General features: G+C 43.6%; 1 protein-coding gene across 19 annotated transcripts in view; it reads right to left on the reverse strand.

Annotated features, from left to right (window-relative positions):
- Nucleotides 1–852: 852 nt before the first annotated feature.
- Nucleotides 853–23,020, reverse strand: part of NCOA2 (nuclear receptor coactivator 2) — a 281,080-nt gene continuing 258,912 nt past the window's right edge. For 18 of the 19 annotated variants that reach the window (XM_048212570.2, XM_048212568.2, XM_057307897.1 and 15 more), the window contains 8 exons: nt 20,388–20,553; nt 17,294–17,572; nt 16,527–16,604; nt 14,624–14,858; nt 12,606–12,783; nt 11,759–11,957; nt 9,451–9,540; nt 853–4,747 (listed from right to left, as the gene is read on the reverse strand). In XM_048212570.2, coding sequence (XP_048068527.1) covers nt 4,736–4,747; nt 9,451–9,540; nt 11,759–11,957; nt 12,606–12,783; nt 14,624–14,858; nt 16,527–16,604; nt 17,294–17,572; nt 20,388–20,553 — 1,237 coding nt within the window. In that variant the 3' untranslated portion in view covers nt 853–4,735. Of the gene's footprint in view, nt 4,748–8,112; nt 9,541–11,758; nt 11,958–12,605; nt 12,784–14,623; nt 14,859–16,526; nt 16,605–17,293; nt 17,573–20,387; nt 20,554–23,020 lie in introns of those variants that run through there. The other variant, XM_057307904.1, reaches the window with a different exon arrangement.

Consider the following 23,020-nt stretch of genomic DNA (forward strand, 5'->3'; position numbering starts at 1 on the left):
TGATAGTTTTATTATTTTTTTTCAAAGATTTTACTTTTGAAGTAATCTCTACACCCAACGTGGGGCTCGAACTCACAACCCTGAGATCAAGAGTCACGTGCTCAGGACACCTCGGTGGCTCAGTCAGTTAAGCGTCTGCCTTTGGCTCAGGTCACGATCAGGGTCCTGGGATCGAGTTCCGAATCAGGCTCCCTGCTCAGCGGGAGGTCTGCTTCTTGCTGCTCCTCCTGTTTGTGCTGTCTCCCTCTCTGACAAATAAATAAATAAAATCTAAAAAAAAAAAAAAAAAAAAAAGGTGACCTTCTCTACTGAACTGAGCCAACCAGGTGCCCCAGCATCGACAGAGTTTTCTATTCACTCACGTTGTTTTTATATCTTTTAAAAACACAAGTCCAGATTATATATACTAGGATTTCCTGTAGTTTATGACCCGGGTTTTAGGAACTGTGCTTGTATTGTTATCAACTATTAACAAATCAATCGATTAAAACCATCACAGATATTCTAAAACGTAATGTGTAACCTGAATAACCAGTCAGAAGTCCACACTGTTCCCATGTTTTTGGAGAGATGGGGATGAGAGGTGCAACAGTCTGGTGAGGAGAGCAGTGACATCATCCGGGATTCCGCGGGCCTACGTTCAGCCTGTATTTGACATACTTAAGACCTAAGCTCCCAGCTTCAAATCGAAAATCTGCAAAATGGTTCAGCAGGGGAATCGCATGTTAAAGTGCCGGGAATAGTGTCAACTACTGTCCGAATGTAAGAGATGATTACATTACAGGTCAGGTATTTTAAATTTAAATGCAGTTATGAATGAAGATACAAAATAAACACATTGAAATCTCCCAAGCCATGTAAAACCCGAAGGCATTAAAATTTATTAAATGATGCAATAACAACAGAATTCTTTATTTACAATAGCATTATTTAACATCAAATAAGCAAATAGCATCAGCAAAGCAATATTAACTTGCATAAATGTATTTAAAATTTCTCTGAATAGATCTACCTTTGCATAAACTGCTCACACTAGAAATACAAACATCAACGCAGGTGAACGAAGTCATGTTCAGAGTCAGCTCCATTTTGAAAATAAATCACAACCTGAAACACTGTACGCTTTCTCCTGAAGAACCATAGTTAATATATTGCTTAATTTTACCCTTGTATAGTCTTTTCATATACACACATCTCAGATGCAACTTCATGAGGAACTGTACAAATAAAACCCACAAATGACAAAGGAACAAAAATGACAGTTAAATGTTTGAAGAAATGTATCATCATCACTATTCAACGACATAAAGGTTCAGTGATGATGCACTTATTCAAAAATTGTACACAATTCACTATACAAATATAATACATTGGACAGCTATGTAGGAATATACAAGACTTAAAAACAGATCTAAGGCATTATGCTAGATTTTAGCATTTTGAGGTTCTTGCACATAGCTTTTACCTGTAGTAAGAAACTTAAAAGGTTTTGTTTTAGTCTATAAAGAAACACCAGGGAGAAAATTCTAATTAAAATCGAAGCCACTACAGTAATTTTCTTTTGTGCAGAGAATGCTTTGCTCTTAGGCAGCATACTACCATACAAATACTAGAAAATTTTAAATTCACACCAACAATTAATGGCTTAAGTTGCATTTCAAAATTGATTGTGTATCTTTGGGTTCTGCAAGTGGACCTGTGCCACCCATTTCATGTGTTAAGCCCATATGAACTCCATTTTTAAACACAGATTAAAAATTGCATTATATAAACTGCAAAAACATTGCTTTCAGTTATTACAGGCCATAAGAGATACACGTGGGAGGGGCATTTTTAGTCTTTGAGTCGAATGAATTCATTGTAGTAAAACAGCTCACTTCACTTTTTAAACTTAGCACATTACATGAACACTTAAATGAGTTTTACAACCAAGTTAATGTATGTATACTTTTCACATTATGTGTTTTTCACATTTAGTAATATAAGTAAAACACTGATTATTTTGTTCTATTAAACAAAACCAAGTCCTCAGTCTAACAAATTTATTGTTTACAGCATGAGAAATACTGATCATGAAGGGGACTGATTTGGCTTTTGCTTCTATAGCGATCAATATGATCAGAGGATTCCTTCACCGACTTTTCTTCTCTTAATTAGATGTAAAGCAAAATCCACTACCTGGTCTGAGCCGTAAGCGAATTTATCATCTCTTTTCCTTCAAAACAGTAATGATCATGAATTATTCTAAATTACCAGTATCCCAGGTTTGCAGATTTGTCTGGATTGGGATTGACATTAAGACACAGTGGGCAGATGGGTAAACGATACAAGATACACAGATATTTTTTGGACAGTGTTCTAGTGAAAAGGGACTTAAAAACAAAACAAAGCCAGTTTAAACTCCATTTCTCCTTTGTGCTGTGTGAAGTTGAAGTCATTCCGATTCACATTTTTCTAAAAATCAACTTAAAACCGGTCACAGTAAACTGTGTCATGTGAGCCTCATCACACCGATGAGGTCATGGAGTTCCGGGCCAACATCTGCTCATTTTTTTCCATCTCAACTGGGCAACCCAGTGGTTCGGTGGAGACGCGTAGAGCCTCTCGAGGGGGCCACGTGAACTGGTGGCCGCCGAGAAGTGCTGTTCCTTGGCCACCTCCCTGTAGTGAGACCCCTCTCAAGTGGAACCAAGTATCGAAATGCAAATTTCCAGAAAATTTCTTTAGTATGGAGCAACACTTTCAGACTGTCTACGTCACCATTTATCTTTGGGCTGTATCTCTTCCTATACTCCCTAATTTGCACATAGAGGGAGAGAGAGAAATAGAAATAGGGGTAGTTGGTACGGTTTCCACCCTGCCACAGATAAACAAACAATCAAATTTCAAGGAAAAACCTCTCTGTTCCTAAAAAGCCTGGCTAATGAGATATAAAATGCTTTGCTTTTTAGACATCAAAAAGACATCGTTCTGAAATTTAGGTAAGAAAGTATGTGTATTAGGGGTTGGGGAGAAATAGCTCAAAAAGGGCCATCAGTTTCTCGGTATTGCGGCTGTCTGAAACTGACGCCAATTACTAAAAGATTATTCCCCTACTAGAGTGGGCAAGAAAAACAACCATAAAAGTGGCCTGCTTAGTAACATGTAGTCTCTTTCTAAGGTTCATTAAGAAAGAATATAAACATATAAAAATCAAGAATTGGTTCCTACAGCGGCTGCATATCATATAGATTAGATAAATGATTTATGAGCAGAATCACAAGGTTTAGAAAATAAAAAGTCTTAAGTCTACAAATTAGGTCTAATCAAGGCATTGATATCCTTTACAAAACACCTTTAGGAGACATTGCTATGAATATATCTAATTTAATACTGAAGTACCTCATTTTTGAGTCAATTCCACAATATGTATACCTCACAAAAATTATACAATTAAAACACTTAAGTTCTCAACTTAAATTATTGCTTGTTTACATATAAATTGGATTTTATGTACCTTACAAAACGTCGGCTTAGTCAGCACTGCTAAAAAACAAAATAAAAAACACATGGCGGAGGTTAAATCTGTTGTGATATCTGCTGTCAATTTTAAACACACTGTTATTTTGCCCGTTTTTGGAGGCCAGTGTTGCTGGGGAACAGAATAAACATGCTTCCAAAGCAGGTATCCTTAGTTTGATTGGTATCAAGTCCTAACTTTGCTCCTCTCCTTGCCAGTAAATGCATTTTTCTGAAATTTAATAGTTAGCAATTGGTAAGTGGCTGGCAAAACATTTAAGGAAATAAAGGGCTTACCTGGTTTCTGTTGCTTTTTAATTTTTTTTTTTTAAACAAGATAAATGAATGTGGGGGAGAAGTGGGGAAGGCGGGGGGGTGGAGACAGGATCACATGGAGAAGAAGAGGTGCGAATCAAAGCTGTCTGAGCGATCTAAAGGGAACTCAGTTTGGAAATGAACAATATTTCTTCTTGATCCACAATTTAGGTGCACTACTTTGATTTTGACAAAGAAAAAAGGAAAAAGCACTTGTTAATATTAACAGCCCTCTCTCACAGGCTCCTTTTCATCTGTTCGGTAACTGGAAACTCTTTCCAACATGGTCTCTAGAGCTTCTACAAAGATGCAACTATGACTTTATTGGTCTTCACGTCTTGGGTGTCTCTGTACGTACAGCGCTGTCCATGGTGTCTGCTCTGCTTTTATCCCAAATGTAGGCTTTAGCTTACAACACCTTTAGTTTGATTTTTTTTTTCTTAAATTCTTTTCTTTCCCCGAGATGAAATCTTAACCTTTTGCACTAGACTGATTAGCCAGGGAAAACAAAGCAAGAAACCAGTGTCTGGAACCAAACAGGAACAGAACAAGAGCATGGTTGTTTTCCTTAAATACATACATTTAAATACATTCAATCTGACATGGGTATGAAATTTGCCTGTCAACATTTACTTTGCAGGAGAGATCTAAGTTGCACTAAGGTGAATGCAGTGAACAGACTGAGCAACTGTCTGGACGCGAGCTTCAGACTGTCAAGAGAAGAGGCAGCTCCTCCTGCAACAGCCAAGTGGACCCCACCCTGGGAGCCCGGGCCCAGGCCCATCTGCTGACCTTGCTCTGGCAGAACTGGCTGGCAGGTCGATTGGGTCAAAACAAATAGACACAGCTCTCCGGGCTGGTAAGTGTTTTGAGCAAGTGAGCCCAGTCAGCTGAAGAGAGAGGCAAGCAGCTACCTTCAGTGTCAGCAGTATTTCTGCAGGAGAACAGAGAGAAGACTGTCACGTACCTCTGAATTTCTTATAACACCGTCATAAAGCTCACCATGAAATCAGCAGATACTTGGCCATTTTAAACACGGCCAATCCCAAAGCCTTCATCTGGATGAATTACAGCTGATTTTGGTGCAGACAGGCAGAAGGCACCGTTCCGAACCGGGCATGTTATTTCCAAAGGTCGGCAGATCCTACACACCATTTCGAAGACTAAGAGACCAGTGGATTACCAATCTCTCCTTCTGAATGACTGCTGCTCTCTGCCCAGTGACATCCCAGACCAGTTTAATCTCTCCCACCTTCTCAAACGAGATTACTAAAACACCTCGTTGCTGGAACTGCCTTTGCTTTTTGACGACACAGTTCAGACGTGGCCACCACTTCCTTAATCCTTCCTCAACGTCCTCTAGTACAAACCCACTGTCAACGAAATGTCCGTCTTGACGCTCCCTTGTGCAGAGACTCCCCAGATTCCATGGGGTGTTTTCCTGGCTTCAGCAAGCTGAACGAGCAAGGTTTGACTCGAGGGGCATTCGTGCTAGATTCTGGCTGCTATGCACTGGCAGTTTGAATGACTGAATGCTGAGGGCCGGAGCGAGCAAGACTCGCGCGGACGTACTTGCTTGGTTGGTGCAAGTCTATCTGTCAGTGCTTTTCTTCGGCTACTGACTAGGTTTCCCCCCAAGATATTTTATCCATGTGGCAAATATGGAGATTCTGCTCTGTGCCAGGTGCTGGGGATACAACCATAACAATATACCTCTGGTCACTGCTACCAAAACACTGAGGGGGCCAGGGAGACAGTGAAGTCACCGCATGGCGCCAGTTATGCGACAGGAAATACTGGTTGCTGTGGGAACGAGTAACAACTGCCTCTGGGATTTGGATATTTCGACACAGTTAGCACACGGGGGCCACTAGAGATTATCTAGTTTAAGTCAGATCAGAGAGGACGTTTCACGTAGCCCCTCGGAAAGAGAGACGCGGGCGAACGGCCGGCCGCGGCTCAAGTCCGCGGTCACGGGGCTACGTCCCCGGGCGCTGTGCGGCCCTCCCCGGCTCCCCACGCCGGCGCCGGCGCCCCTGGTCAGAGCGGCTCCTAGAGAGCAGCGGTCACTGTCCTTCTCTCCAGACCCTAAAGCTGAAGCATATCCTTACGCCTAATTTGTGTCACTCATCTGATTTTATAGAGAAATACTCCAGGGCTCTGACTGAAATAGGAGAAAAATCCTTCAATTTTCCAGTTCGTCTGGAAAAAGAACTTCCATGGAGAAGTACTCCCGTCCTTAGCAACTTGACGGCGGCAGGGTTCTGTCACGCGAGCGGACGCCCAGCAGCAGCTAGTGACAGGGCATGCGTCTCTAGAGGACACTGCTTGGCCTGGCCTCGGCTGTGGCACTTTAGGGGGCGGGAGTCACTTAACCCCTCTGTCTCGAGTACTTCTAGGGCTGTCGTGAGCACTCAACAAACTGGTGTACACGAAGTGTTTAAGTACTTCTCGCAACGCGTTAGGGGCTCGGTCAGTGATCTCGCCGCTATCGTGACCGTCACCACCTCAGGTCGATTTCCGCCACACGAGCAAATACGAGTAATGACGGCTACGCCGGACGCAAGAGCCTCGCGGCTGCAGTAAACTGGGTTTCGGCGTGCTGAAGCAGAGGTAAAATACCGAAGCATACTGTGAGTCCCCGTGAGAGCGGACGCTTCGGTTCTACGGAGTAACTGCCCTTCTCTAAACGGTGTTTTGCTAAGTCCACAGCTGTATATTCTAGCTCTGCTTTAAGCAAGGTACAATTTTAATCTCCATCTCAGGATAAGTGGAACATAGATTCAATTAACAATGAATCACAGTGGTTTCCAGCTCAACAAATAGAGCCAGCTTACCAGTAAAAATTCTGAGAACAGTTCCTTGACTCACAACAGCAGCAGAGCCTCTTACAGAAACACAAGAGGCTGCAGATGACCGGCTCCCCCTCTGCGCACGCGTCAGTAGTACGGTGACAAGCACAGAGTGACTGCCAGTTATTACGCAGGGATTAGGAGGGATATCCTGTACGTATCTTCTCTGGAGGGAACAAGAGTGTCTGACGGACTGTTCTCGGGCCTTAATACTGCGCACGAACAAAGTACAGATGGGTAAGCAAGATTCAAGAGGCGGACTGGGAAAAACAGAAAGTGGGAGGGGCGCGCACAGCCCAGGCTAGATGACAACAGGCAGAGCGCTCTCACCATGGATCTGGAAAGGTACTTGTGATGGAGAGAACAGCCTATATTTACTGAAAGTTGCTTTTTGTGATGCTAATCTTTCCATGTGAGTTTTAGCAGGCACCAGTCAGGTGCGTAGACGTGCATGAGTCAATACCCTGGCTCTCCCGGCCCGCCTGGCCTGCACCTTTACCTCTCTCCACTGTGCCCAGCCCCCCTCTGCAGGGTAGCCGATCCTGGATCTATAAAAGGAGAGAAGGGAATAGCAACCAATTTGTTTTTGGGGGCCTTCTCCAATGTCACCTGCATAAAACCTTTAGAAAGATATCCCAGGAGCTCCGTGTCCCCTTTGGGGAAGTGGGTGGTAGACTGCGGGGGCTGGTAACGCACACTTGGGGGGTCAGCCTGTTTGGGCTCCCTTCCTGGTGTTGTGAGACCTTGGGCAAGTCATTAAACCCTCAAAACAGTAATTCTACCATACGGTTGTGATGTGGTTTAAGTGATCTAGTTTAAATAAAGCTCTTTGCAGGTAATCAGCCTTGTGGTAAATGCTCAATACCTGTTGGTTGTTTCTGGAACTAAAAAGACTATGGGTGCCTGCTCTGTGGGGGTGCTGGCCTGGGCCAGCACACAGTCACACTGACCCCGTGGTGGTGGATTCAGGGAGGGAAATGTGATCCTGGTCCCCAAATGCTTTCTTCCTCCCACGGAGCTCTGATGTGCTCAGAGGTTAAGCTCCCCAGCACTTTTGGGTTAAAATGGGCTATCCTTTAGTGGAGCCTAATTATCACTAATGTCGTTGTTCCTCTGCGAAGTGCCATCCCAGGTTTGAAGCTTCTTTCTGTGCACAAGCCATCACTGAGTCATGTGGCCACTCTCTGTAGAGGCGCAGTGAGGTGGGGGCTGGGGTGGGGGAGGTAGGACTGGCAGCAAGAAGATGCCAGTCCCCTAAGGGGCTTCAAACTTCAATAAATGGCACATTTCGAGTCTAAACACACGATCAATATGTAATATATTCTGTTTTCTGTATGACTCCCTATAGCAACATTAACCACTTAGATGACCTGTACATCTGGGTACTTACAGAAAACATCTATAGACTCCCACCCATGGGCCTCTCTGCCATGCATGACTGTGGTTCTTTTTTTTTCTTTCTATTTTTTAATATTTATTTATTTGAGAGAGAGAGAGAGCACATACACATGTATGAGCGGGGGGAGGGGCAGAGGGAGAGGGAGAAGCAGACTCCCTGCTGAGCAGGGACCCTGACTTGGGGCTGGATTCCAGGATCCTGGGATCATGACCTGAGCTGAAGGCAGCTGCTTAACCAATTGGGCCACCCACGACCCTGACTGTGGTTCTTTAAACAAGAAAACCACACAGAAAATTCACACACTGTGTTTTTTTACAATCTAGATTACTTTTTTTAAAAAAAGTAAACTCTGCACCCAACGTGGGGCTTGAACTCATGACCCAGAGATCAAGAGTCAGATGCTTTACTCACTGAGCAAGAGAGAGAGAGGGGGGAGGGGGCAAAGGGAGAAGGAGAGAGAGAATCTCAAGCAGGCTCCACACCGAGCACAGAGCCTGACATGGGGCTGGATCCCACGACCCTGAGATCATGACCTGAGCCGAACGAAGTCAAGAGTCAGTTGCTGAACCGACTGAGCCACCCAAGCGCCACTGGATCTATTACTTTTTAAACTTAGGTATTAACAAAACCATCCAAGATCCACTTTTCGGTAGGAAACTGAACATCGAGCCTACATTTTCTCCACTGAGAGAGAATTTTTAACTTAAAAAAAGTTATCTACCACTAAGGATTATATCCCTTGCCTTAAGAGGGCCCTGCAGGCCCATTTATCTATGTGCTAAACCGCTCACAGAGGCTTCCTGTTAACAGATCTGCTCCTAGGCACACAATTCAGTTGGGTTCTAAGTAACGATTATTCTTTTTCAAGATCTGATTGAACAGGGTACCATCACTCTCCTTAGAACAAGCGAAGATAATAGGCAAATAATATACATGGACTGCTGCCTAAATAAAATGAAATATAGAAAAAACCCTTAAAAAGAATAAACTTAATTAAGGGATAGAGAACAATTGCAAGTTAGCTCCTCTTTATCCTCCTGAAAATCTAACATTATGATTCAGAAAAAGTAAAAATAAATCAAAGTTTGCCCTAATGTGATTGATTCATTGCTACTTTTTTTGCTTTGCTATAATAGTATCACTCTAGAGCAAAATTAGTGTTCTTAATTCATACGCCACCATTAGCTCACTTAAAATGAGTGTAAAGAAATAATTATTCACAGGAAACCATTGTATGTCACAGAAAATTACAAGATATTTTTAAAAATCGCAAGTGTCACAACTATCTTCAATCTCCTGGCTGACAATGTATCTGCCAATTTTGGTCTATAAAATATACACGTTTCCTTTACTGCCCTATTCACACATTTCTTTGCTGTTTCTTACCCGTGATGCGTCTCCCTCCTGCTTAATCATTTCCATTCCAGGCAGCTGGTTTGGGAAAAGGTTGCCTCCCCTCAGAGCAGGGTCATTAACCTGGGGGCACAAGACAGTACAGGGCTATGTTCAGTGGGACGTCCAAAAGTGTCCTACGGAAAAACCAACCATCAATCTTCCTCTTTGTCTTGGTTTTTAGGACTAGAATTATGGGGAAAAATGACTATATAAAAACGGCTCCAGCCCTGTGTCCGCTCTCCCACGTATACATTTTGGGGGGAGTATGGACGAACAAGAAAATAAATACTCATACTAACTGCCTTCAAAATTAAAATTTGCATTCTGTGTAGAAATTTGACGGAAATAATAACAGTAGAAACATTTTCAGGCCTTAACATGTTCACCTTTTTTGGCTGCTTCCAATGAGACCAATGACTCACATTGGGACTTTAAAGTCATCTGAGAAGCTCTTAATATCTTTGTTACTTAGGCAAGTTATTGATTAGCAAGAGCAAGTCTGAGTACCCAACAGTCCTGAATTTTATGAATCTTCTACAACCAAGTGAACTATTCATTAGCATTTATACAATTCTTTCACAAATTACTAAGTAAACTTCCAAATACTAATACTGTATAGGACTGATTTTGTCAGAAGAAACACGCTATAGTTGTATTTTTTGGGCTTCCAAATTAATTCTGATACTCAAAATGTTTAAATCTATGCAAAAGTTTCTATGCAGAAGCGATCTGGATTATTAAAAATGCACGGATTTACTTCCAGGTAGGTTGAGTAGGACTAGACCATCTCAGCGGCCCTTGCTTTATACAGTTTCCCTAGAAAGAAAATCAGGAACCACTACTGGTTCCTTTAGAAAATACAAAATCAACACTACATTTTCTCCGTTGAAAAGATAAAAGTCTACCTTTAATTATGGCTAATTTACCCAAACAAGTATTTAGCCACCACCAACTCAACTACAAGAAGTGCAAATTATTATTACATACACAGAGCTTTCTTAAATTGCAAAGGGCTTTAAATTTTTTCATGCACCAATCTTGCATTTTTATTAACATCTTCTTTTAGAATAAAGCACCGAGGTGCTGTAAAATTTAGTAAAATTTTCACGCAAATCGTGGTTTACCAACATCAGATTAAACAGACCTAGTCAAACTCTGAATCTTTCACCATTCTCACAGTTATGATCTAACTGAAACGTACAGTTCTGTCAGTGACTTATTAAGTCATTTAAACTTTCCATGCCTCAATTTCTCCACATATGAATTAAAACTCAGGGTCCTTGCCACATCTCTACTCTGCATGAACTACTGAGGTATTAGCATGCCAAGCATTTTGTGCCCTTTAGAAATAAGGTCTTCTGTAAATACAATTTAAATATTATTCACTAATAGCTTTACCCGTGGATCAGCTTCCACAGATTCTGAACCCCACACTGGCTACCTGAGAAATCAACGCCTGAGTTTCTTTGCCACCAAGTGAAGCCGGTGTGCTCTTAGGGATAGTAGAATCTTTACGGGCTTAGTCAGAATTACAGTCTTAAGCAGAATTCTTCAACAAATATTGACCAGAGGTCATGATCCCAGGGTCTTGGGATGGAGCCGCGCATCGGGCTCCCTGCTCAGCGGGAAACCTGTGTCTCTCCCTCCCACTCCCCCTGCTTGTGCTCCCTCTCTCACTGTGTCTTTCTCTGTCAAAAAAAATAAATAAAATCTTTAAAAGAAAAAAAATACTGATGAGAAAACCGTGGCACTCACATCCCCGAGATGGTAAGAGAACAGTTTTTGGATGATCGGTGTCAGTCTCCCTGCACGAGGGAAGCATCACTTAAAGCTAACTGGATGGAGACAGGGCAGGGGTGGGGTGGGGAATAAAGCTAATTGGATGGCAGGCAGTAAGTTTGGCCTTTGAGATTCATCTTGTCTTTCATTCAGGAGAAAATCAGTTCTTAAACTATAAATCCAAAACAAAGCTATTTAAGAAGTATGTTCACCATTCCATTTTTAGAGATTCACTTTAAATATTGCTAAGTTCCTCAAATAAGAAATAATTTAAGTGACAAAGTTAAGAAATATTTTAAAAGATCCTTGAGCAGTGAAGAATCCTTTCATGTTTATTTCGTCATTAACAAGTATTTCTGTTAATCGCACTAACACAGGTGAAAGGAAGGTGAGAAAACACTCATCAAAATAAATGTGGGAGTTGATGGCAGATGTTAAGTACATGGAAAGATACACTGAATGCAGAAATAGACAAGATGTTATGATCAGGCGACAATGGGCTGCTTCTCAGCATGCTCACCTGCTCGGGACCCATGGAGGACAGCCCTGACGTAGGCACGGAGGTCACTGAGGTCATGCTGATCTGTCCTGTCATCTGGTTCATGTTGCTCATCCCACCTGTGTTGGTCGCCATGGATACATTGATGTTCATATTGTTATTGTACATGCTGGTGTTTGCTTGTTGCCCAAAGTGTGGTGGTGACTGTTGTGAAAACATGCTAGAACATAAGGAAAAGATTACAATGTCAACAGTTGTAGGGCAAACAGGCAGGCAGTTTTGAGTACTTGCTTCTCAGACATTTACTTCATTTACTTCACAGTAAAGAACCCAGGGTGGGGCAGCCAGCAGGGGTGAAATCAGAAATGAGAGGGGAAGTGCTCAATGAAGCTGCAGGGGTGACCATACTCCTTTTCTTTTCCTAACATCACGGGGAAGGTCTAGAGATATATTTTCCACTTTCCCATTTACACCCCACAAGCTTTTTATTTGTCTGCTTTTATTACATGTACTGATAAAGGACGGCTTCCAGGGCCTTGCCTTCCAGAGCAGTTTCTAGCTTGAATCGGTGAGGTGATACCTTCTGAGGGGAGTTCCTTTTATTCCTAAGGAAAAGATATACTAAGCATTTGTAAATTCTTATAACTTCTGCCCTAGGAAAAAAACAGAAAAGATGGGCGCCTGGCTGGCTTAGTCGGTAGAACATGTAACTCTTGATCTCAGGGTTCTGAGTTTAAGCCCGTGTCGGGCGTGGAGCCTACTTAGTTTAAAAGAGAAGAAAAGGAAAAATACAGAAAAGAGACAGGTGGTCTGTAGAAAGATCCCCTGGTGATCGTTTATATCGAAATGACACACAAACATGGCGTACCTGTTTCCACCCATATTCCCTTGCGCCCACCCATTCATGTCAGAGGAGGCCTGGTAGGCTGGATTAGCCTGAGACTGCTGCATCATGGGGCTCTGGGTATGTGCCATTCTGGGCGACATCAGGGGGCTCTGGGGCGTTGTCGCCCCAGTAAAGCCTGGATCAGGTTGCTGACTTATTCCTTAAAAAAGAAAACAGAAATCCAAAGGAGATTGTTAGTTTTACGGTAGAGACTAGGGGGAAAAATAGAAAACATTCAAATTACATAGAAAATTACTTTCAAATACCTGATCATGTGCTGGTTAATGATACACACCTTAGATTCCAAACTGGGATAAAACACATGAAGCAAAAAATTCCGTATCTTGATTCTCTGTGGTAGTTACAAGGGTGCCAAAGAACCATGCTAACCACCATGACTAGAGATAGAGGAAATACTGTTCCTTCCCCTTATCCCTCTCCAAATCAAGAACGAGTCAAACAGATATATTTCTCCTTTACCTGAAATAATCTTTAAATTTTTATATATCACTAAAATTGGATTGTTTAAACTTTATTTTATTTTTATTTTTATTTTTTTTAAAGATTTTATTTATTTATTTGACAGAGATAGAGACCGCCAGCGAGAGAGGGAACACAAGCAAGGGGAGTGGGAGAGGAAGAAGCAGGCTCATAGCGGAGGAGCCTGATGTGGGGCTCGACCCCATAACGCCAGGATCACGCCCTGAGCCGAAGGCAGACGCTTAACCGCTGTGCCACCCAGGCGCCCCGATTGTTTAAACTTTAAATCAAAGTTCAGCTATATAAAAAGTTAGCACATTTGAATAATTTCTTATTGAATCAAGTCATTCTGTGATGAAATCAATGCATTTTAAAAAGTAAGTAACTGCATCATGATTAGCTTGTTTCGTTTCTATAAAGGGCTCTATGGTACTTCAGTGCTATCTAAGATGAGCAAGAACCAGAAAAGAAAATTCAGTGTAAGCTTCTAACCTGAACAAGAAACTTCTTGTTCAATTTAGAAGAAAATGGCATTTATGCTAAAAAGAGAGAAGGAACTTTTAGAAGACTTTTGAAGGACACAGAGGAAAGGAACTTCGAAACAAAGGCAGCGACTCAGGAAATTTCGAGAAGGACAGTGAGGGAAGTGCGTTTCTGCCTACATGTGTGCAGTGTGCAGATTTAGCTGATACTTAGATTAGCTGTGAAAGAAAAGTTTATGATCACACAGGAAAAGCTGCACAGTATCTGTTTCTTTAAAGAAATAGGAGACATAAATGTAAGCACCACACAGACTTGATATTTATAGATAACTCTGGCAAGAGATAGGTAAAACCATTTAGAATATTACAATATAAGCACTTACTGTTATCAATAATTCAACCATTAACTGAACATGACATGCACACAAATATTAATGTTTATGATATCACGTCTGTCTCTTAAGACTGACATTAAACAACAAATCAATATAAAGAAAACCAAGAGGCCTTCCACTGGGGTTTCTTGATAACACTTCTCAGGAATTATCTATTCATTAAAGATTTGGTATCATCTTTTTTCCAAAAATTATAGAATGTCTAATACTTGCATTTACAGAGGTCTTTCAACATTTTGTATGTATCTATTGATTTGTTTGAGTCAGACTCAGAGGTTTCCAATATAAATACACAGCTATGCACCTGTGTGTACAGACGCTGACCGAAACATGTATATTCATTCACACTCACACATGCGCCTGAGGGACTGCACACACGCACACTTACTTCAGTCACTCTTACAGTAAGAGCTGCACTCAGACAGCAGGTGGTACCTGCGCTGAGAGACTGGAAGGTACTGTGCTGGACCTGGGGACTCCTGACAGGCCCCGGCTGTCCTCCCAGGTTGCCTATCACTCCCTGGTTAGCCAGACTCATCTGGGAGCCACGCAAAGAGCTGTGAGAGAGGAGCTGACACCCAAGACCGGGGGACCCCGGGGGAGAAAGGGCTGGTGAAAGGTGTTGGGGATGGAAGCCCAGTACCGTAGTTCGGAGGAAATGGAAACTGTTGCGCATTTGCCTGGGGCATCCGGGGGTTGCTCAGAGTTGCTGGTAAGCCACCAGGAGCCACCATGCTCGAGGTCATGTTCAACCCTTGTCCTCTCATCATCAATGTTCGCTGCTGAACTTGCTGTTGCTGATGCATTTGTCTCTGTCGAAGATGCTGGTTCAGGATTTCCCTCTGTCTTTGGGCCAGCATCTGTGCATTAATCGGTGCCTAAAATGGCGGTGAGGTGGGGAACACACAGAGGGAACATTGGGGGAAGACAGAGATCAAAAAACAAACTGTGTATTAGAAATAGGACAAGACCATTTGGAAAATGAAATTACAGGGAAAGAAAATTTTAGAGTTGAACAATTGATGGGTGAAGATGTGAACTTCTAAATTCTATAGAGATGATGATTTTTCTGAAACCCTGCAATGACTTACATGGGCAAGTTCAATGTTAAGTTCAATTAACTTGGAACTCAACTGTGAGAGGCACAGTTAACTAAAGGACCTCAAAATACCAGTCCCATCTGTAAGACAAATGTCATATAAACCTTAATGATGGCAATTTGGAGCCTCATGCAAGGGGCATTCAAGTCTAAAGCGAATCCAAATTTTCGGTGTCAAAACGTAGCTTGAAGCACTTCGGAAAAGGCTGAACAGAAGCAGGAAGAAAGCAGGGAGTGTAGGGAGAAGGGGGTGGCGGGAACATACAAAACAGGCCAGAGCAGAGCGAGGAGGAGGAATGGAGGGACGGGTTCAGGGAAGGGGTGCCAACGCTTGCTGCCAGCAAGAGGCCAAAGGCTGTTTATGGGGTCCGAGCAATACATGGTCAATCCTCATTACTCATGGATTCCATATTGGTGAACTTACCTACTTGCTAAAATTTATTTGTAACCCCCAACTCATTATTCACAGCACTGCCATTATTTGCGGACACGTGCCAAGAGGCAAAAAAATTTGAGACGTCCAAGGTGGTATCATTCCCCCCTGAGGCTGAAACAAGGCAACACGCTGCCTTCTTGCCTCAGCCTCATACTGGGAAGAAGTGTCCTTTTTGTGGACTATTCAGTTCCACGTTTTTCACTCTGTAGTGCTTTTCCCTGGTGAGTTTGCTGTCTACAGTGGTTCCTATGAGTAGCGCTAAAGTGCTGCCTCGTGTTCCTAAACACAAGAGGCTGTGGCGTGCCTTACGGGAAAAACCACGTTAGATGAGCTTCACTCAGGCCAGAGTCATAGTGCTGCGGAGTTCAAGGTAACGAATCAACAATATATATTGTTATGTAATATACATAAGGTGTCTTCAAACCAAAACACACACGAAACATGGTTCTGTACTGATGGACTGATGACGATGCTGTCACCACAGGCTGGCAGGAACCGAACCCTGTATTTTCTCCTAATCACTAATTCAGTGTTTGCATTAACCTGATAGAACACAACAAAAGGAAATAATGAGAATCAACTGGAGCTGGCAGTGAAAAGGCAGTGTTTAGGAGGGAACTACAAACGTGACAGGCGAGGGGCGCCTCAGTGGTGCAGTTAAACATCTGACTCTTGGTTTCAGCTCAGGTCACGATCTCAGGGTCGTGAGATTGAGCCCTGCGTTGGGCTCCGCGCTCGGTGTGGAGTCTGCTTGAGTCTCTCTCTCCCTGTCCCTCTGTTCTTCCCCTCAGCATGCATGCTAGCTAGCGTGCTTTTTCTCTGAAACCAATAAATGAGTCTTAAAAAAAAAAAGCGATGGGCTAGATGGACGTCTGAATGACAAAAGAGATCCACGGTGCTGGTCCGGGTCATATGGCCCTCTGAGTTACTTGGCACAGAAGATCAAGGAGGAAGAAATAACAGAGAAATTCAACAGATGCTGTGAAAGCTGATGGCTGGTCTGCTCCTTACCTGTGTTGGTACTCCAGGCCTCAGGGTCAAGTTCACATTGGAAACATTGCTGATTTGATTCATAAGCGGCTGGCGGTTCTAAATGCATACACACAGAAGAATCAATACATTTTTTAAACAGAGTGTATTTTAAATCACCTTTCTTGAGAAATCACCCTCCCCAACATAACCTCTGAATGCCATTAGATATCGAAACCACATGGTTTACAGCTGAACTCCCTTAGAAAGCTAATTATCAGTAAGGTTTCACATTACTTATAATAGAGAAGGCATTTGGGACTGTTTATGGAAATCTGTCTAGGTTTGTTTCAATGAGAACACTTTTTCTTGAGCTAACCAGGTATTCATAAGGCAGCATTGCTCTGCCACCAGTCAGCTAAGAGTGACCGTTTCTGTCATGAGACAGTACTAAGAACAGGAGTTACTGTTGTCCTGAGTGCTCACTATGGGTTAGAAACGTGAGGCCCTTTTACTCACATACACGCTGTGCTACACCATACAACAGCCCCATTTTACAGACAGGAAAACGGAGGCTCAGAGAGCTCACGGCTAAGCTGTTAACAAATAGGGCTGGGAAACAGAAGAACAGCTACTCTGCTGGAGCGGAGTTAGTGGAGGAGACAGAAGGGAACCCAGGAAAGCAGAAAAGAGCAGGAGACGGAGGGTCATCCTGGAAGGGACGGGAGGAGCGGTGAGCCCTCCCCAAGGACACAGGAAGGTCACGCCATTCGCGGCCGCCCCCTTCCCCGCACCCGCGCAGAGCGCACCTGCTGTGCCTGGAGGCGGTGCTGCAGCTGGAGCCTCAGCTGATTCGGCTGGTTCTGCACCAGGCCCGCGGGCCTGAGGCCCGGCCGGGGCTGCATGCGGAGTGTGGCGTAGCTCGGCCGCTGTCCCATGGTGTGGAAGTTTGGATCCTGCATGGGAGGGTAGCTACCCTGGGCCATCTGTGCCTGAGATGCGTACTGCTGTGGGAAAACCGCGGCCTTCTGCTCCAGCATGATGTTGGAGTCCTGACTCGAGAACTGCTCCGGATCCACCGCTTGGCTCTGAGGAGAAAGCCCCCAGACAGCACCGATAAATAAACACGAAAAACAACAGAGTAAGAGAAGGTGGTTTGTTCTCACTGTCATATACTTGAAGCTTTTTACACTTACTCACTACTCAAAGGGCCTTAGCTTGACTCCATTTCCCTTCCTAGAGAATATCTTTGTTTACCATGCCCACGTGTGTGTGGAGAGAAGCGGGGTCGGGCCTGACTCCCCGCAACACTTCTTCCACGGGAAGGGAGAACGAGGCCCTGACGATGGGACTCGTCCTCCTCACTCCGCCAATCAGACTGACCCGGACTTTAAAATGCAAATGTGCCCTAGAAGCATTAGGTTTTTTCACTAATTTTGCATACCTGTATCAATCATTCTCATTAGACAACCACCTTGGTGCCTGGCTGCGATCAGCAGTGTTGGGGTACCTACCACCACTATTCCTGTTTTGCAGCTAACAAAAACTGAGACCTGGAGACACAAGGCAAGTTGCGGCAGGCCGGTGTGGCTAGTGAAGTAGTGGGTTCCAGTCCAGGCTGTGATTCGGCACCTGAGCTCTTCACCAGCGTCACACACTGCCTTTATGTCACTGTTTTCTGTGGCTGCCAGCATTTTAGACATCTTTAACGTGTTTGTCGTTCTTGACTTCTTACGGCTGCCTTATCTATCTGGCTCAAGTGAGGCAGGGGTAGAAAATCCAGAACTAATGCAAGGGGGAGCACCTCAGACGTAGGTGGCCCCTCCATGTCTGTGTCTAGGGCATAAAGGCGCACCTGGCTAATTCTCTTCCTTCTACTTCTACGATGATTGCCCCAAACCTCCGGATTTAAGGAGGGAAGGACCCAACAGCAAAAGCATCTCTTAAGGTTTTTTTTAGCTTAGTCATGTCCTAGGCCTTACTCAGACCAGTCTATCCAAGTTAGAGCAGGGGCCTGGTGCTGCCCAGGACCCTGGCCTCACTGTCAGCGAGGCCCCGCGGCCCACCCGTGAGAACTGGGTCGGCTGCCCTCTCCAGCATAGTGTTAAAAATATGGATGGAACCTACCCAGGGGAAACCACTCAATAATGAATTACTGCTCTAACTACACCCACAAAACTATCACAGAACTTTAAATATTTGCCCATCTTTAACAGAGAAGAAATTTAATTAAATAATTTCCATTTTTAAAGATTTAAAAAAATTTATTATTTCTTAGAGAGAGAGAGGGAGGGAGTGCGAGCACAAGCAGGGGGAGCGGGAGAGGGAGAAGCAGACTTCCCACTGAGCAGGGAGCCCAACACGGGGCTCGATTCCAGGACCTTGGGATCATGACCTGAGCTGAAGGCAGATGCTTAACCAACTGAGCCAACGAGGCGCCCAATAATTTCCATTTTTAAAGAAAACACACAACTCTGATGTGTACAAATAAATCCATTTGTACTCTCCATTTCCTGACTCCACTGAATAATGTTTCTGTAATTCAGTTTACTATGATGATACTACACTGAGGATGGATGTGATGAGACGAAATAGAAGACAAATAGATAAAAAAAGGAGACTAAAAATATTCACGATGAAAAGACGTAGCTTTGATAAAAACAATGCTACAAGTCGCTCAGCAATCCCAACAGCCACATTTGTAAATGTCACTTGGACCAAACTCGAGGATAACGACACTGAAGAGGCTGACTTCTAAGTACCGCTGAGGCAAAGCACACGGGCCACACAGGAAACGTTTAAATCCCATGCCCCTTTCTTGATCTACTTTGGGTTAATCATGTAGGCCTCTCACGTCATTTCTGTCCGTTCTGCTGTTCTCGGTATGAATTGACAAGTCTTACCCCCCCACCCTGATGTCTGCTGCCATGTGGGAGTGAGGCCAGTCCTGTTTCTGTGCTTCGGAGAAGCCTCCGATGACCCTGCCTCGCCTCTCTGACAGACCCTCCCGACACGCCGCACGTCTGGGAAGTACACTGGACATGGGAAGGTCCTTCTCAACAGTAAGAAATAGAGAGGATTTCTGCTGAGAAAAGAGGAAGACGGTACCAAGACTTTGATCATTTTTTAAAATCTGTGGCGGTTGTTACTCTTTACAAAGTAACCCAGGATGTCTGCTTCCCGCAAATTTAGCTGGGTAGCTGGATACAGAAAATACTATGTGATCCCATGAGACTAGGTTAGGTTATTATATTATTGCTATAAAGTGCTCTTTAAAGCAGAGAATTACTTTAACCAACTAATTATCAGGAGGAGGAAAGCTAAATAAGCACATTAAGACTGGTTAACTTCCTTATATTCCCATTTGTGTTTAAGTATCCCCCAAATACTGTGGGCTCAACCCACACAAAGGTAAAGATGACTAATGAACCGCAGCTACCTCTAACATGACTTCTGCTAACTCACGTGCAAAGTAGTCTTTCAGCACAACAGCTTCCTATCGCCAGCCCACAAGCGTAAAGATTTAATAGGATGATCACGGATACGGCCTGGTTTTTTAGATGAAAGGGTTCTAGGTCACGGGGCCAGCAATGCTCTGTTCTTGACTTCTGTTCTCTGTTCCTCGTGGGTCCCTCTGTGTCATTAGGTGAGCTGGCCTTGACTTTCTGCCTTTCAGCTCAACAACCCAAAGTATACGTAAAGCACATTTTCAGTGTTTTCCACTCTTGGGCAAAAGTTTATGTGGGAGTAACAAGGAGGGCAAGGAAGAAAACAGAGCTAGCTTGTTATGAGGTAAAGAAGTATTCTAAAAAAGCAGACTGCAGATCATCTGTAAACAAAAGAAAATGTCAACTTCGTGCCCACGAACGTGCTAGGCCCCTACCAGCCTCCCTCGGTGTGTACCTGGCTGACCAGTTCTGGTATCCCGAGAGCTCTGTCAATCTCCTCCAGGCCATCGAAATTCCGCAAGGCCAAATAGAGCTGGTCCAGGAGAGCTCCCTCATCACTTGGAGATTCTGCGGCAGGATGTGGGCACAGCAGGTCATCTGGAGAGTTGCCAAATGGCTGCCTGTAAAGAGACAAGCTTCACCTTGGGCCCATGGAAAAGCCAGTTGATCAGAGAACATGTTTTTTCTCTTAAAAGTTGACGGAAGTCAACCAGTTGACTTCCAGGGTCTTTGTAATAAACACCGTATCAGCCAGACATAGAACAAAATGACAACACACAATAACAGACACTATTCAGTGCCTGACACTGGCCAGACGCCAATCGAGGCATCTGATGTATGATTTTTGTTTTTATTGCCCCCACTTTAAGGTTGGCCAAGCTAAATAAATAACTGCATAATTATCCTGTAATAAGACAAATACTTGTAAAAATAAGAGCTATTCAAGTAAAGCCGGCAGAGCTGAGGCTTCCGGAGGCTAGGCCACGTGCTGGAGATCACACGAGCAGCCGCCGCGAAGCTGGGGGGCCAGCACAGACCTGCGCGGTTTCAGGGCCCGCCTCATTACTGTTTTCCACAAATCTACACTGATTTCTCAGGCATCTATATATTTGCTTTGCCCTGAAGTAATCAAAGGATTTTTCTGCACTTTAGTAGGAAAGACAAATTTGCTTGAACAGTCTTATTTCATATGAGGCTGTGATGTGATGACCCACCTGGGAGAGACCAGAGACCTATAAGCATAAAAGCTACATTAATTTTTTTTGAATTCAGCTGTTGCTAGACTAACTTTGGCTGGACTAATAGGAAATTTCTTAGTCATGTATAAGCAGGCCTTGTGAACATTTATTAAAGCCCTCAGAAAGTGAGGCTCTCGGCCGTTCTGAGTTAGGGAGTCAAGCAAAGTAGATCATGAATGTACAAATTATATTTATTATATAAGATCATAGGTGATATAACTGTAACACTAAATTCCAAACTCTATGGTATATAAAACTCCTATAATTTAAATCAATTGACAAGTTGGGGGGGGTGTTTAAAAAGAGCTTCTGAGTTAGTTTAATATCAGAAGGGAAAATGACACTAGTATTTTGCCAAAAGAGTCTAATTTGTACTCTTAAGAGTTACCATATGATGTTCTGGAGAAAAGAAAAGTTTCTGAGTAAGTAGCTTCATTCTTAAGCAAGTGAGAATAGATCCATCAAAGGATGAAGTTATCTATCTAATCCAATTTCATATGCCATGTTTTCTAAAGACAGCTTAATATGCCACTCTGGCCTAGAGTCCTGAAATGCTGACTATTAAAGCCAACAATTAATTTCAAACAGTTATAATATGGTGCATTAAAAAACAATTTATACTCTCCATTTATCCCTAGTAACTTGTAAAGAAAATCGCCCAATTAAGCGCACGCTAGGTGACACTGCTCACCGGCTGTCCCTGGCTCCAAGCCCGCATTTCCACCGCCTCTGAGCCCCTGCAACCTGGCTGTGCGGCCACCACCAAGTGCCAAGCAGTGTGTGACGCAGCCAACCCTGTCCATTCAAAGGGTCCCGCGTTGCTAAAGGCAAATGCCACTCTCGGAGACTCGCGCTCCCGTTCTGGGGCCTTTTCTACACCTGCCTCTTCTCCCAGTCATTGCCTTGCTTCTCAGTAAGACATCACTACTGGAAACGGTTCCTCTTGCCCTTCCTGCTTCTCCAGCATTCGCGCTCTCCCAGAACTAAGTTTTGAAACACAAGGGTGATCAGATCACTCTGCTGCTGCTACACTTAGGGAGTGGGAGGAAGGAGCAGATGTAGGAAAGTGGCAACAAGGGGGAGAAAAACCACAGAACCGCATGTCACAGAAGCAAAACGAGGAGGAAATTCCCCAGAGGAGTGACCAACATTTGGATGTGGTTAAATTCCGTGAAAAAAGAGTTCAAGTCAGCCAAGAGTGGATGTTGTCTATTTACCAAATTGCTTATACCTGCGACCTCATTCCCCAAAGAGGCTAGTTACACGAGGCATTAAAGGATTTTCTTAGTCTAGCTTTATTCCCTCATTTTCAACTTTGGTTTCTTCCCACACAAGCACCCCCCTTCACTGATGACAGGTGAAGGTGAAATCTCTCTTTTTAAAAAAAGATTTACTTATTTGACAGAGAGAGCGCACAAGCCGGGGGAATGGGAAAGGGAGAAGCAGGCTCCCTGCTGACCCTGGGATGGTGATCTGAGCCAAAGGCAGACGCTTAACCAACTGAGCCACCCAGGTGCCCCTGAGATCTACTCTCTTAACTCTGGGAAGGGTGAGGGTTCCACATGAACCCAGGCTCCCCAGTTTTGCATCAGACTGAAACCCAGTGTCAGATGGGAAGGTTGCCCTTTGTAAGACACCGCCACCCTAGGAAAGATACATCCAAATGCATAAAGGGAAAAAACAAAACAAAACAAAACTAATGCAAATACTTACTTGCATTTAAAACAATATCCAGCATAATAAAATAATCCATTTTTATCCCATGCTTTTCTTAATTAAAAAAAAAAAAAACATCAAACCAATTTTTCATGATATAGACTGTAAAGTCAAACAGTACCTCCAGGCCTTC

Source organism: Ursus arctos, unplaced genomic scaffold (genome assembly GCF_023065955.2).
Source record: "Ursus arctos isolate Adak ecotype North America unplaced genomic scaffold, UrsArc2.0 scaffold_6, whole genome shotgun sequence".
In the NCBI taxonomy this organism is placed as follows: Eukaryota; Metazoa; Chordata; class Mammalia; order Carnivora; family Ursidae; genus Ursus; species Ursus arctos.